The following is a 15,821-nucleotide window of genomic DNA, read 5'->3' on the forward strand; positions in this document are numbered from 1 at the left end:
AAGTGGACTGACTACTAGGTAACCAAATGGCAGGTGTGGCGAATAAATGCATTCATTGAATGTTCTCCATGGCTTCTTGAACCCGCTTGCTGTCCAGATCAGTCATAGTCCTGAAACTGTAACATAAGAGAGACATCAGTAGCCTACAACAACAACAACAACAACAACAACAACAACAACAACAATAACAACAATAACAGTAACAACAACAGTAACGATAACATGAGCAAATGTAATCTGAGTTCCCAGAAGTTTTCGCCAGCTCTGGCGAGGAACTTCTGGGCCACAGCCCTGGTATTTGTGGGCGGGATGTACGTCACGCTCTGAATCTGAGCGGACACGCCTCTTACCGGTCTGAGAGCTGTGCAACTCGTCTAAAAAGTCCGACGAGAGGCAAACAGCAGTACACAACAATGGCGGCCGAAATTTCTCAAGGGGAAATTGCTTCCCGTCGATCCTATTTAGATGCATCACCCACTGCATGTGGATCCCGCCCCCTTTTCTTCATTGGCTGTTGATTTGAATCACAACGCAGTGGCCGCGCCCCTGCTGTCCAAGCTCCGACGCTAACCCTCCCAGACTAGAGCAAATGTAACTTCCCAAGATTTGAACCCCAGTCTTCCGTGGAAAGCCAATATCTTAACCATTAAGCCAAAGGGAATCTTGCATAGTTTCGGGGAGATATTAGAATTTCACTGTATCAGGCTGAGGTTGTGAGCCACTCCGCTTCACTCACTCACTTTTTGACCTCCTCCTCCCACGGGGGAACCCAATTCGGGTCACGGCACCAATGTAACGCTTTTGTACTTTTACTCAAGTAACCTTTTAAACACAGGCCTTTTACTTGTAACAGAGTATTTTTATATTGTGGTATTGCTACTTTTACTTAAATAAAATATCTGAGTACTTCTTCCACCACTGGTGCTGTGGTACAGTAAATAATATAATTCTTTACACCACAGCCTTGACATTGCAGACCACTGTGACCACTTGGATTCAATCATGTTAAATAGCCTGTATTTCTAAAGTGTCTTTATTCAAAGTGCTTTACAATGTGTGTTGCATTCACCCATTCACACACACACACACACACACACACACACACACACACACACACACACACACACACACACACACACACACACACACACACACACACACACACACACACACACACACACACACACACACACACACACACACACACACACACACACACACACACACACACACACACACATCCACACACAGATGGCAGAAGCGACCATGCAAGGCACCAACCCGCTCATCAGGAGCGGTTAAGGGTTCAGTGTCTTGTTTCAGCATCTTCATGGGATTTGCTTTTCCACTGTAGTCTGTGCTGCAAAATTACACAAGACAAAGAAGCAACATCATAACACACACAAGAAAAATAGTGAAATCAGCGAAATCCACAAAAGGTTCTAAAAAAAAAACGTTTTTTTTTTTTTTTTTTCCTCTCCTCCTCCCCTCCTCCCCAAATAAGACAAAGCCTTATGTTGCATCAGGAAGTATTGTCAGACTAGTAAGATTATTATATAAGGTTATTGGCGCCTCAGGTGGACATACATCCGCCTGTGATCGTCATACATCAAATAAAAAAATCTATAATTTCAAGTATAACATTACGTCATTTACGGCCAAAGATCTGGTTTAGGGACAACATGGAGATTTCCACTCTAGGAGGATTTTTCTTCGTGCCAGCAGTGTTAGAAAGGCAATATACCATTCTGAACTGTTTTATTATGAGTCAGTTCTTTGGGCAGCAGTAGCACCACAACTACAATTAAATGACTATTTCAATTTCATATTTGTATACATTTGATGCCTTGAAATAGGACAAAGTGCATTCTACTTTTGGTACTTTAAGTACTTTTGATACCAACATTTTTACTCAAGTCAATTTAGATGTACTGCCTTTTAATTGTAACAGAGTCTGCTTTGCATTATTGATACTTTTACTTAATAAGACATTTTCCCACCACTGAGTACCAGTAAGGTGGAGAGACATAGTGAGTCGATCACGTTCATTCCGTCTCAGATGGAGATGCAGCACTCCTCTGTCAACCTCATAACCACAGGGGGGGGGGGGGGGGGGTATGGAAATTGTACAGTATTTGGGTCAGATGGCAAGAGTGACAAGCGGGTGCAAAAACCCCATCCTCTCTGAGTAAATGTCTCTTTCCATGCTGTTGTCTATTAATAACAAGGTGAAACTTTTTGACATTTGCTTATGGACTTCTCTAAGGCTCTGGTGTTTTGTAATGCAAATTCTGTTGGTCAAAAATAAACTACCTCGTAGATATGAATATGCTTCATCATGCTCAGAATCATAATGACGTCACACTCTTCTCAGCCTTTGTTGGTTGTGTTAACCAGTTCATTTTGACTTGTTATTTGTTCAGAAAAAATAAGAAAACATTTAATAATATATCTAAATTGATTCATTTCTTTAAAGGTACTTCTATTGCCAGGCCCAATACTGGATTGTTTTGTACATTTGTACACACACATAAAGGTAATATACACATACACATTCTTAAAGAAAAGAAATATGGTTAGCCTCATAGCATAACTTCCTAACTCATATTTGTAAGGTTTTCAGGAGAGACAAAACAAACAAAAAAACACTTTTTGCCTAAGTCACCTAGATGACGTTTTCTCATGTTTATCTGCCTTTATTTATATCTGCCTAACTCTACTCTCCTAACGCTGCTGATTCATCCTGCCTTATTGCCAATGTTCTCAGCCTATCAGAATGCTTGTTACAAAAAAAAAACACTTTCTGTCTAAGTCAAAAAGTTGAAAAGCACTTTCTGCCTAAGTCATTTTTGGTACTGTATGTAACAAGCATTCTGGTTGGCTTAGGACATAGGCAATCAGGCACAATGATGCAGCAGTGTTAGGAGAGTAGAACTATAGGCAAAAATGTGAATTTCACCAAAAAGTGAGTTAGGCAATTATGCTATGAGGCTAACGATATGGTATTTGGAACTTTCATGCCCCATTATGAATGCATTTATACTGTATAGGTCTATTTTGTAATGTAACCAACATACTGTAGGCCTACAGCAAATACAACTAGAACACTCAAACTCACTCATGTAGAGATGAAGAACATGTCTCCATTGTTATATTTTTTAGTTTTTAGTTTTGCCACGACTATGTTCAGCATAATTATCATAGCATCTCATTACAAAACAAATTAAAGCCACATTGAACTTCTTACTGTGACGTTAGGTAGTGCTTGCATCAAATATAAATGAAACGGTATAAACCCAATATTGCTTCACACATACATTGCATGTACAAAACCAGGTTGTGGTTTCAGAGAATGTAGGTTATGATATTCATTACGTGACATTCATTCTTCTGACCTATTTGATATTTGTTACTGACGTCTACGTTTTCCCCTTTGGTCACGGTTCAAGCCGCTGAGTGTTCCTTTGACCTAGAAACAATTCATCAGCCCAGACAAAGCCTTGCCACACTGGCACATCGGCCACATCTTGAAGATTATGCAATCGTCTAAGGTTTTTGTGTATTGACTCTAAACAAAGAACTGTTTGACTTCTCTAAACACACGGTCACATTACACTATGTCAACTTCCTTATAAGAGCCTCGCTTTGAATTCCCCGATAAATTCCCACTACGTTCAACTGGCTTTGAAGGAATGTGTGAGCGTATAACTAGTCTTTAGCTTTAGGCTAAACAATTTGTATTGGTTTACTTACAAACAAATCTGTAGCAATATATATGCATGCAACAAATTAGGTTGAAACTTAAAAGGACAACAACAAAACAGCAAGTACACATAGAAATACACATAAGCATATACTATATATATATATACACATATGTATGCACATATACAGTATATAATATATGGTATACTGTGTATATATTTGAAGGAGTACGGAAGTCCATAAAGTGGTTTATATGTGTCACAAATCTACTCTTTGATTACACGTATTGTACTGTACTCTATTCTGTTGTATTCTATAGTCTAGACTATTTTAAGCCCATCTATTGTAGGCTATCATATTACATAATACTATTACTGTAACACAGGTAACTCAAGTGTGGAATGCCCTGACCCCATCCCTCCAAAGAAAAATCCTTTAGAACAGCCCTGAAAATTCACCTTTCAAGAGGCCAAAGGGGGAGGTAGTTATCACTTCTCCCTTAGACTGGCGACCCCCCCCCCCCCCCCTGTCTTTACCCCCCCCCCCCCTTTTTCTACTCTGTTCATATAGTGTTCTATATTTGTGATAATATTGAATGTTTGGTGCTATTTTATATGTTGATGAATTGAATACCTAGGACCCCAATGGAAACAAGACCGCAAGGACCTTTTTGGTGCAATCCTTTTAGACAAAGTGTTTGACTGTACTCAAACTGCTTTTACATTTCTGTCTAATAAAATATGTTTAATTAATCCTTGAAGCTCTAAAGGTGAATGCTCATAGAGTAAAATATTACTTTAAATGAAAACGGCAATTGTACTAACTATACAATACTGTATTTAACTATACTATTCTGTATATTTTAGTAGTTACTAAAATATCAGTCATCATGTGAATAAGGTGCAAAGATTACATGAAAGATATTTAATCTGAACAAGCAAATGCTTATGAATGACAACAAGCGAGTAAGGTTACACTGTAATATTTAATTCTTCCCACAGGGAATTAAATGTCAGTATGTCACTGTGCCTGTTTGGTCACAAGGGTAAAGTGAGGGGGAAGTTTTGTGATGTAATAGTTAATAAGGGCAGCGTAGGCGCTCACTGAGGCAGGAAAACCCATAGGTCCCTTAAATGAGGGTTTGAAGTTTCCTGCTTCTCAGGGCATGTAGTATATAAGACCGCTGGGACCAGCATCTCTGCACACATCACCTCTACACCTCCAAGACAGGAGAACACAAGAGATCTACTCCCACTCTCAAAGACAGGAGAACACAGCACCTCTACACCTCCAAGACAGGAGAACACAAGAGATCTACTCCTACACTCAATAGACAGGAGAACACAGCAGCTCTACACCTCAATAGACAGGAGAACACAGCAGCTCTACACCTCCAAGACAGAACAGAAAGGAACAGAACGAAACAACGACCACAGTAGAAGTCATGGTGCACATCAGGGCTCCAATGTTATCCCTTCTCATGCTCCTGGCAGTCGGCCTGCTCGTAACACATGCATCAGCAAGTAAGTATGCCTCTATTTTCTGTTTGTTTGTCACACAGTGAAATCCGGACAGTTAATTCTTAAAGGATACATTTTTCCCACTTTAAATTAACACTCCGGATTTTGGTGTTTCTTCCCTTTCTTGTGTGCAAATTTGTATTGGTCCATAATCATAATCAATTATGGATTGTGGAGGCTATGGATATTGGTTTGGTAAATAAATAACTTTGAATTATTGCACTGCAATGATATATTACTGCACTGCACTATGTACTCAGAAGGTAATAGTGTCAAAAGGAGGTGATATCAGTAGCAGTTTTAATATCTCAGCTCTATAACAATGTGATTGTCTTCTGTTTGGCAGGACGAGCACCTTCTCAACGCCGCTGCTGCACAACTTATGGCAGCAAACTTCCGTTCAATGCCATCAGAGGCTATTCAGTCCAGACGGACAAGGAGAACTGCTCCATCAACGCTATCATGTGAGTACTGTACTTACTGAACGTAGTTCTACTGTGGAGGGACAGTGGTGTCCTTCTGTCACTTCTGTCTATTGCAGGGGTTCCCAAAAAGTCTCAGCTTGAGACGCAAAAGAGACATTTTGTGTCTCGGGACCGAAATGTAAAAAAAAAAATCCCCATTTTAAAAAAAAATTGAAAATAGCCGATCTACAGTACAAGCTCACAACGCGTGCCATTCGTCACTACTTTCACATTTTAATTGAACATTTCTGAAACTCTAATGATTTCTTTGCTTCTCATGACCTATAAGAATGGGACCCAAAATGGGCAGTGACCCTATGTTTGGTTAAGTGGTGTATACAGTCTTGTGGCTGCTTGACCTCTGATCTCTATGGTTGGGAAATGTAACGTCTTTGACTGTGGTGGGCAGCGGGTTCGGGGAATGCACTGTGTGGTATGCATTCAGTGCACTGATCATTATTAATGTCTCTGGGTTTCCTTTGCAGTTTCCACACAAAAAAGGGCAGAGAGACATGCGCTAACCCATCCGAGGACTGGGTAATGAACTACATTGAACGTTTAAGGTAAGGCAGGAAATAAAGAAATAAAATATATTTTATTTTATATATAATAATTATTTTATGTTCACATTAGCAACAAAATGATTAATAATATTATTATTAATAATACAATATTATTATTTCAGGAACAAAGCCCAGAAGATGCATGGCAAGACAGCTGGTTCCAAATGAATGCATGTTGGCTCTTAAGGATGGATGATATTTTGTATTATAATTTATACTTTTATATTTTGGGCTCTTTAAGGACAGCCAGTGGAGTGCTTCCATTCTGACTGTTTTACTGTACAGGCTTCCATGTCCTGTTTTGCATTTCTGTCTGTATTTTGTTAAAGAAAATACTGTTAATGATTTGAAAAAAAGCTGTTTTGCTATGCAATAAGAACTGTGTCTGCTCAGTTGTAAGAGCACCAAACACAATATTTGTGTTTTTCTAACTGTTTAGCCATCATCTTTGTTTGTAGAAGAAGTTGCAATGTTTGTAACTGCTACTGTATATGGCGCCAATAAATGTTTTGTGAATGAATCATCTCTCCAGTGATTTATGGGTTCAAAGAGTACTGTAACTGCAAGTAATGCGAAGCAGTATACTATACACTAGTGTGAATCATGGGTGATATCTCTATTGTACCAACGATCAAAGACTGGCAAGAGTATCAAAATAATATCACTTTCTATGAAGCACATGTCTACAATGCATTTATAAACATAAACTTACAAACTGCTTATAACACTGATATAAGCCAACGTAGTGGGCAGCAGTGGCTCAAGAGGTGGAGGGGTTGTTTGGGAAGCGGAAGGTTCCCGGTTCGATCTTTTGCTTCCCCTCGGTTAGTGTCGAAGTGTCCTTGAGCAAGACACTGAACGACTACCTGCTCCCGGTGAGCATAATACTATTACTGTAACACAGGTAACCCAAGCGTGGAATGCCCTGACCCCATCCCTTCAAAGAAAAATCCTTTAAAACAGCCCTGAAAATTCACGTTTCAAGAGGCCTAAGAGGAGGTAGTTATCACTTCTCCCTTAGACAGGCGACCCCCCCTTGTCTTTACCCCCCCCCCCCTTTTTGTTTCCCTACTCTGTTCATATAGTGTTTTATATTTGCGAAAATATTGAATGTTTGGTGCTATTTATGTTGATGAATTGAATACCTAGGACCCCAATGGAAACAAGACCGCAAGGTCTTTTTTGGTGTTATCCTGTTAGACAAAGTGTTTGACTGTACTCAAACTGTTTTTACATTTCTGTCTGATAAAATATTCAACCAATCAATCAATGTTGCGTCACTGTGTGACAATGTTTAATTAATCCATGAAGCTCTTAAAAGGTGACTGTTCACACGATTGTTGATCTCTATAAAATATTACTTTAAATTAAAACGGCAATTGTACTAACTATACAATACTGTATATGCAGCTATTCTGTATATTTTAGTAGTTACACACACATTGCAGTCAACATGTGAATAAGGTGCAAAGATTACATGAAAGATATTTAATCTGAACAAGCGAATGCTTATGAATAACAACAAGCGAGTAAGGTTACACTCTAACATTTAATTCCAACAATCACTGTGCCTGACAGGTGTTCCCTTTTTGGTCACAAGGGTAAAGTGAGGGGGAAGTTTTGTGATGTAAATGTTAATAAGGGCAGCGTAGGCACTCTGAGGCAGGAAAACCCATAGGTTCCTTAAATGAAGGTTTGAAGTTTCCTGCTTCTCAGGGCATGTAGTATATAAGACCGCTGGGACCAGCATCTCTCCACATCACCTCTGCACCTCCAAGACAGGAGAACACAAGAGATCTACTCCTACACTAAAAGACAGGAGAACACAGCACCTCTACACCTCAATAGACAGGAGAACACAGCAGCTTAACACCTCTAAGACAGAACAGAAAGGAACATAACTAAACAACGACCACAGTAGAAGTCATGGTGCACATCAGGGCTCCGATGTTATCCCTTCTCATGCTCCTGGCAGTCGGCCTGCTCGCAACACATGCATCAGCAAGTAAGTATGCCCTCTTTTTTCTGTTTGTTTGTCACACAGTGAAATCCGGACAGTTAACTGTTAAAGGATAAATGTATCCCACTTTAAATGAACACTCTGGATGTTGGTGTTTCTTCCCTTTCTTGTGTGCAAATTTGTATTGGTCCTGCATTGATTCAGAATCATAATCAATTATGGACTGTGGAGGCTATGGATATTGGTAAATAAAAATAACTTTGCATTATTGCACTTGTATTATGTACTCAGAAGGTAATAGTAATAGTGTCAAATGGAAGTGATATCAGTAGCAGTTTTATATCTCAGCTCTATAACAATGTGATTGTCTTCTGTTTGGCAGGACGAGCACCTTGTCGACGACGCCGCTGCTGCACAACTTACGGCAGCAAACTTCCGTTCAATGCCGTCAAAGGCTATTCAGTCCAGACGGACAAGGAGAACTGTTCCATCAACGCTATCATGTGAGTACTTACTGAACGTAGTTCTACTGTGGAGGGACAGTGGTCTCCTTCTGTCACTTCTGTCTATTGCAGGGGTTCCCAAAAAGTCTCAGCTTGAGACGCAAAAGAGACATTTGGTGTCTCAGGACCAAAATGTAAAAAATAAAGCCCTATTTAAAAAAGAAAAAATGAAAATAGCCGATCTACAAGCTCACAACACGTGTCATTCATCACTACTTTCACATTTTAATTGAACATTTCTGAAACTCTAATGATTTCTTTGCTTCTCATGACCTATTAGAATTGGACCCAAAATGGGCAGTGACCCTATGTTTGGTTAAGTGGCGTATACAGTCTTGTGGCTGCTTGACCTCTGATCTCTATGGTTGGGAAATGTAACGTCTTTGACTGTGGTGGGCAGCGGGTTCGGGGAATGCACTGTGTGGTATGCATTCAGTGCACTGATCATTATTAATGTCTCTGGGTTTCCTTTGCAGTTTCCACACAAAAAAGGGCAAAGAGACATGCGCTAACCCATCCGAGGACTGGGTGATGAACTACATTGAACGTTTAAGGTAAGTTAGGTTAAGAAATAAAATAAAACATATTCACAACTTGAATTTTATGTTCACATTAGCAACCAAATTATTAATAATATAATTATTAATAATAAAATATTATTATTCCAGGAACAAAGCCCAGAAGATGCATGGCAAGACTCCTGGTTCCAAATGAATGCATGTTGGCTCTTAAGGATGGATGATATTTTGTATTATAATTTATACTTTTATATTTTGGGCTCTTTAAGGACAGCCAGTGGAGTGCTTCCATTCTGACTGTTTTTCTGTATAGGCTTCCATGTCCTGTTTTGCATTTCTGTCTGTATTTTGTTAAAGAAAATACTGTTAATGATTTGAAAAAAAGCTGTTTTCCTATGCAATAAGACCTGTGTTCGTTCGGTTGTAAGACCACAATATTTGTGTTTTTCTAACTGTATAGCCATCGTCTTTGTTTGTAGAAGAAGTTGCAATGGTTGTAACTGTTATTGTATATGGCGCCAATAAATGTTTTGTGAATGAATCATCTCTCCAGTGACCTGATTTATGGGTTCAAAGAGTACTGTAACTGCATGTAATGCGAAGCAGTATACTATACACTGGTGTGAATCATGGGTGATTTCTCTATTGTACCAACGATCAAAGACTGGCAAGAGTATCAAACTAATATGGCTATCACTTTCTATGAAGCACATGTCTACAATGCATTATAAACATAAACTTACAAACTGCTTATAACACTGATATAAGCCAACGTGGGCGGCGGAAGGTTCCTGGTTCAATCTTTTGCTTCCCCTCGGTTAGTGTGGAAGTGTCCTTGAGCAAGACACTGAACGACTACCTGCTCCCGGTGAGCAGGTTGGTACCTTGCATGCATTCCTCCACCGTCGTAGGTGTGTGAATGCGTGTGTGAATGGGTGAATGTGATGCGCAGTGGTAAAGTGCTTTGAATAAAGGTGCAATGTAATGTCTATTGGTTCTGTTATTGAACAATCATTCATTCATCACGCAAGACTCTGAAGCAATACTGTATATGCATGCAAAAGAATTAGGTTGAAACTTAAAAGGACAACAACAAAACAGCAAGTACACATAGAAATACATATAAACATATATATATATATATATATATATATATATATATGTATATATATATATATATATATATATATATATATATATATATATATATATATATATATATATATATATATATATATATGTATATATATATATATATATATATATATATATGTATATATATATATATATATATATATATATATGAACTAAATAAGACTCGTGCACATCTTTGTAAGACCTTGACTGGAGGTGCAGGTCAGTGCAAGAGATGTATACAACTAAAAGGAAAAAACCTTCAAAAGAAGGGGCCGCACAACTCCAGGACTGATTTTGCTTTCTTTATTTGCACAGCGCGTTTCGCTTGTTTGCTTCTTCAGGTGCTATCTAAAATATTCAATCAATCAATCAATGTTGCGTCACTGTGTGACAATGTTTAATTAATCCATGAAGCTCTTAAAAGGTGACTGTTCAGATGATTGTTGATCTCTATAAAATATTACTTTAAATGAAAACGGCAATTGTACTAACTATACAATACTGTATTTAACTATGCTATTCTGTATATTTTAGTAGTTACACACACATTGCAGTCAACATGTGAAAAAGGTGCAAAGATTACATGAAAGAGATTTAATCTGAACAAGCAAATGCTTGTGAATAACAACAAGCGAGTAAGGTTACACTCTAACATTTAATTCCCACAATCACTGTACCTGACAGGTGTTCCCTTTTTGGTCACAAGGGTAAAGTGAGGGGGAAGTTTTGTTATGTAATAGTTAATAAGGGCAGCGTAGGCACTCTGAGGCAGGAAAACCCATAGGTCCCTTAAATGAGGGTTTGACATTGCCTGCTTCTCAGGGCATGTAGTATATAAGACTGCTGGGACCAGCATCTCTCCACATCACCTCTACACCTCCAAGACAGGAGAACACAAGAGATCTATACTCCTACACTCAAAGACAGGAGAACACAGCACCTCTACACCTCAATAGACAGGAGAACACAGCAGCTCTACACCTCCAAGACAGAAGAGAAAGGAACAGAACTAAACAACGACCACAGTAGAAGTCATGGTGCACCTCAGGGCTCCGATGTTGTCCCTTCTCATGCTCCTGGCAGTCGGCCTGCTCGCAACACATGCATCTGCAAGTAAGTATGCCTCTATTTTATGTTTGTTTGTCACACAGTGAAATCCGGACAGTTAACTCTTAAAGGACATATTCTTCCCACTTTAAATTAACACTCCGGATTTTTGAGTTTCTTCCCTTTCTTGTGTGCAAATTTGTATTGGTCTTGCATTGATTCAGAATCATAATCAGAGTGAAAATTATGGAATATGGAGGCTATGGATGTTGGTAAATAAACAACTTTGAATTATTGCACTTGTATTAAGTACTCAGAAGGTAATAGTGTCAAAAGGAGGTGATGTCAGTGGCAGTTTTAATATCTCAGCTCTATAACAATGTGATTGTCTTCTGTTTGGCAGGACCTTCTCGGCGCCGCTGCTGCACAACTTACCGCAGTGGCAGTATTCCATTCAATGCCATCAGAAGCTATTCAGTCCAGACGGACAAGGAGAACTGTTCCATCAACGCTATAATGTGAGTAGCTATATGGACTGAATGTACAGTAGTAGTACATTTTGGGAGTGAACTATCCCTTTAAGCCCTATTTTTTTTTTAAAGTGAAAATAGCCAATCTACAAGCTCAAAACGCGTGCCATTTGTCACTACTTTCACATTTTAATTGAACATTTCTGAAACACCAATGATTTTTTGCTTCTCATGACCTGTAAGAATGGGACCCAAAATGGGCAGTGACCCTATGTTTGGTTAACAGTGGTGTGGATCTTGTGGATGCTTGACCTCTGACCTCTGACCTCTATGGTTGGGAAGTGTAACCCGCTGTGTGGCATGCATTCAGTGTACTGATCATTAATGTCTAACGTGTTTCTTCTGCAGTTTCCACACAAAAAAGGGCAAAGAGACATGCGCTAACCCATCCGAGGACTGGGTAATGAGCTACATTGAACGTTTAAGGTAAAGATTAAAAATAAAATATTTTGTTCACATTAACGTGTATAATTGAACACCTTTACATATCTGATAGTGTAAAAACAAATGATTAATAGTACACTTATTATTTCAGGAACAAAGCCCAGAAGATGCATGGCAAGACTCCTGGTTCCAAATGAATGCATGTTGGCTCTTAAGGATGGACGATATTTTGTAATCTGTTAAAGAAAAGTTAATCATTTGTAAAAAAAAAAGCTGTTTTGCTATGCAATAAGACTCGTCAGCTCGGTTGTAAGAGCACCAAACACAATATTTGTGTTTTTCTAACTATATAGCCATCGTCTTTGTTTGTAGAAGAAGTTGCAATGTTTGTAACTATTACTGTATGGCGCCAATAAATGTTTTATAAATGAATCATCTCTCCAGTGACCTTATGGGTTCAAAGAGTACTGTAGCTATACTATACTGCCCTGCCACGGTAAAGAGCAGTAACTACGAAAAAAAAAATCACTGAAAAATGGGTTTAAAAGTGATTCAACTGGTCAGCCAAATGAGATATCGGCATATAAGTGATATTACACTAACTTTGCATCTGTTCTTGAGGTAATTGTTTATCCCCCAAAATCACAAAGGCTAATTTGACCTTTGGGATACACAAATAAGTCGGCGTGTCCAAAAACGTAGTTACTGCTCTTTACCTTGGCAGGGCAGTATAGCTATATAAATGCATTACAATCTGCTTATAACATAAGCACTCATAAGTTGTCATTATAACAATAATGACATAATAAGAATTGTATTATTATTTGTATTTATTTATGCATTATAAACACGGGCTACATAGAAAGCACTACCCAGGTTTTCTTAAATGTTTACTGTACAGGATATTGGTTCTGTTATTGAGCAATTATTCATTCATCATCACACAACACTGCACTACATACCTACATACAATACTGTACTGTGTACTGTGTACACAATACACACACACACACACACACACACACACACACACACACACACACACACACACACACACACACACACACACACACACACACACACACCTGTCACTCACCGTGCTATAGCATTGTGTTCTGCATGGGTTGTGGTGGTTGTGAAGAGAAATTCCAGCGGTGAAAGTTTTCAGGACGTAGTAAAGAAATAAACAGTGTTCTGACAGCAGCATGAGGAAGTGATGACGACGAGGGCAGGTAATTTACAGGAAGTAGAAATACAGGTAATTCCACTGTTTCTCAACTGAAGGTCTGGGGACCACACAAGGGTCCAAATGGACCCTTATGGGTCTGTAACTCTGAGAGTAATACTTGTACACTCTCAGCACAACAATGACAACCCATGCAGAATTGTGTGTGTGTGTGTGCGTGCGTGCGTGCGTGCGTGCGTGTGTGTGCGTGCGTGTGTGCGAGCATGTGTGTACACAGTATTGCAGTGTTGTGTAATGAATGAGTAAGCTCAATAACGGAACGAATATTCTGTATGTAACAGAACATGTGGGTAGCGATTTAGCCCATGTATGTAATGTATAAATAATAATAATAATAATAATAATAATAAAATGCTTATAAATGGTAAATTTTAAATGTGTTCTGCTTATAATGTGTTCTGCTCATAACTGCCATTTTACATGATATAGTTGTTATAAGCGGATTATAATGCATTTATACTTGACCTTCTGTCCTTGACGTGAAGTGCTTTATAATGTGTTAAGATTGCCATAAGCTTCATGAGGGCTTATCACTCTAATTATAGTGTTATAAGCAGCATATAATGCATGTAAGGGTCCATTTCATGTGTACACTCTCAGAGTTACAGAGCCGTATAAGGGTCTTCATTTGGACCTCTGGTGGTCCCCGGACCAGAAGTTGAGAACCAGTTTAATACAGTATGCAATGTCATCATGACTATTATAATACTGTTATTGGTCATTCATAGCACATTGTCTTTTGCAAATATCTTTGAACATACGCACACAAGTGTGTACCATGAAAATGTGAAAATATGAAATCACACAACAAACATGAACATATTTAAGCACGTAGATATAAACACTACAAAATTCTTAAATTAATAGAAATAAGGGCGTAGCTACACAGTAGTAGGTTATATTCAGCCTAAACAGATTTCATTGCTCTCCCTTGGAATACTGTATCTATAAGCCTTTTGAACACTAGATGGAGATGTTGCATCAAAGTCGTGAAAGTGGTGCTGAATGTCTGGTAAGTCTTTTAAAGGTGCTGTAAAGTGATATGTTTTTGTTAAAATAAGTTTTTAATAGCTCTATATTCCCATAATTGTTATAGAACGTTTGTTCAGTAACAGGGGATTTCCGCGGCTCTTTAGTAAACAGAAAATATGTTTTCAAGTCGGGAAAGCAATTTTCTCCAATCAGCGGAGAGAAGACTCAGGCCTACAGGATATAGGATAAACAAACCCATTTGGAAGTGATGACACAAAACGAAATGAGCAGACAAAATGGAACTGGAACACTATAAAAATTAAGCTGATTAAGCTGATGAACACAATGATTAATATCAGAATATAGAGCTTAATTGTTTCTATTTATTAAAACGTTTTTTTTGTTTTACAAAATAATTATAATAATTTACACCCCCTTTAACCACTTAAACTTCATATGGGTAACCAGGGCTCATTATTAGTGTATTTTCTATTTTGTGTTATTGAAAATAGCAGAAAATAGCAGATCGACAAGCTCACAACGCAACGCGTGAGCTTGTCGATCTGCTATTTTCAGCTAAAGCTTTCCCCACAATACGGATGCTGGGGTTTGAGTGGTTAATGTTCTCGCACACTTATTATGTGTTATATTGTATGTGTACAAATTCTAAAATCTAAAGCTAAGACATCTTTCCCCAACAGTGTAGAAGCTTTTTCATGACAGGGCTTAAGCACTTTATCCCTGGCTTCCTTATTTTGAGCATTTCATAATAGGCAACATTTTTGAATTTCTTTGTTGTGCTGAAAAAGTTACAATCTTTTGAAAATAGAGCTTTAAGTGGTCGATGCTGCCAGGGGGGCAAGACTTCATACTCGTAGGAGTAGGTAGGACAGTGGCTGGAAAACAAGGCCACTTCCATCATTTTAAACCCCTTCAATGTGTGCATAAAATAATGGGCCACAGTATCATGTGTCTGTGGATTAAGTGGCTTTCCTGGGCTTTTCACAAACAAACAAGTCTTCCCAAAGCAAAGCATGCAATACTTATGAACAAAGAAAAAGACACAGATGACGCACGCGCCTGGCTCATGAAATATAGCTGTCACCCGTCTGCCAAACCCGTGCCCAAAGTGGGACGAATTCATCAAAGCTGAACAAACTGTAAACTGTGTTTTTTTTTTCTTCTCTTCTCTCTCCGGTCGCATGCATGAATACATCCCAAATGACGGTCCCAGAACCATGCTCCCAGCCATTATTACATCACCATCATCAT

At 38.6% G+C, this 15,821-nt stretch overlaps 3 protein-coding genes across 4 annotated transcripts; all 3 read left to right on the plus strand.

Moving 5' to 3' along the window:
- Positions 1–4,941: 4,941 nt before the first annotated feature.
- On the plus strand, positions 4,942–6,757 carry LOC311045664 (C-C motif chemokine 20-like). Of its 2 annotated transcripts, XM_084057617.1 has the most exons (5): positions 4,942–5,035; positions 5,070–5,228; positions 5,572–5,689; positions 6,175–6,252; positions 6,375–6,757. In XM_084057617.1, exons 2-5 carry the CDS (start codon positions 5,150–5,152, stop codon positions 6,418–6,420), a joined length of 321 nt encoding a protein of 106 aa, XP_083913743.1. In that variant the 5' UTR covers positions 4,942–5,035; positions 5,070–5,149; the 3' UTR covers positions 6,421–6,757. The 2 variants fall into 2 exon arrangements, with proteins under 2 accessions (XP_083913743.1, XP_083913742.1); XM_084057616.1 differs by lacking the exon at positions 4,942–5,035 and having other exon boundaries at positions 5,099–5,228; positions 6,375–6,755.
- Positions 4,994–9,656, plus strand: LOC311045663 (C-C motif chemokine 20-like). Its single transcript, XM_084057615.1, has 5 exons — positions 4,994–5,099; positions 8,095–8,257; positions 8,595–8,715; positions 9,192–9,269; positions 9,384–9,656. Exons 2-5 carry the CDS (start codon positions 8,179–8,181, stop codon positions 9,427–9,429), a joined length of 324 nt encoding a protein of 107 aa, XP_083913741.1. The 5' UTR covers positions 4,994–5,099; positions 8,095–8,178; the 3' UTR covers positions 9,430–9,656.
- A 1,597-nt stretch (positions 9,657–11,253) lies between these two features.
- On the plus strand, positions 11,254–12,565 carry LOC311045527 (regakine-1-like). The gene is made up of 4 exons (XM_084057421.1): positions 11,254–11,483; positions 11,821–11,935; positions 12,296–12,373; positions 12,483–12,565. The coding sequence occupies exons 1-4, from the start codon at positions 11,405–11,407 to the stop codon at positions 12,526–12,528; spliced, it is 318 nt and encodes a 105-aa protein (XP_083913547.1). The 5' UTR covers positions 11,254–11,404; the 3' UTR covers positions 12,529–12,565.
- The last annotated feature ends 3,256 nt before the right edge of the window (positions 12,566–15,821 follow it).

Source organism: Gymnoscopelus microlampas (assembly GCF_963454915.1).
Source record: "Gymnoscopelus microlampas genome assembly, chromosome: 5".
NCBI lineage: Eukaryota > Metazoa > Chordata > Actinopteri > Myctophiformes > Myctophidae > Gymnoscopelus > Gymnoscopelus microlampas.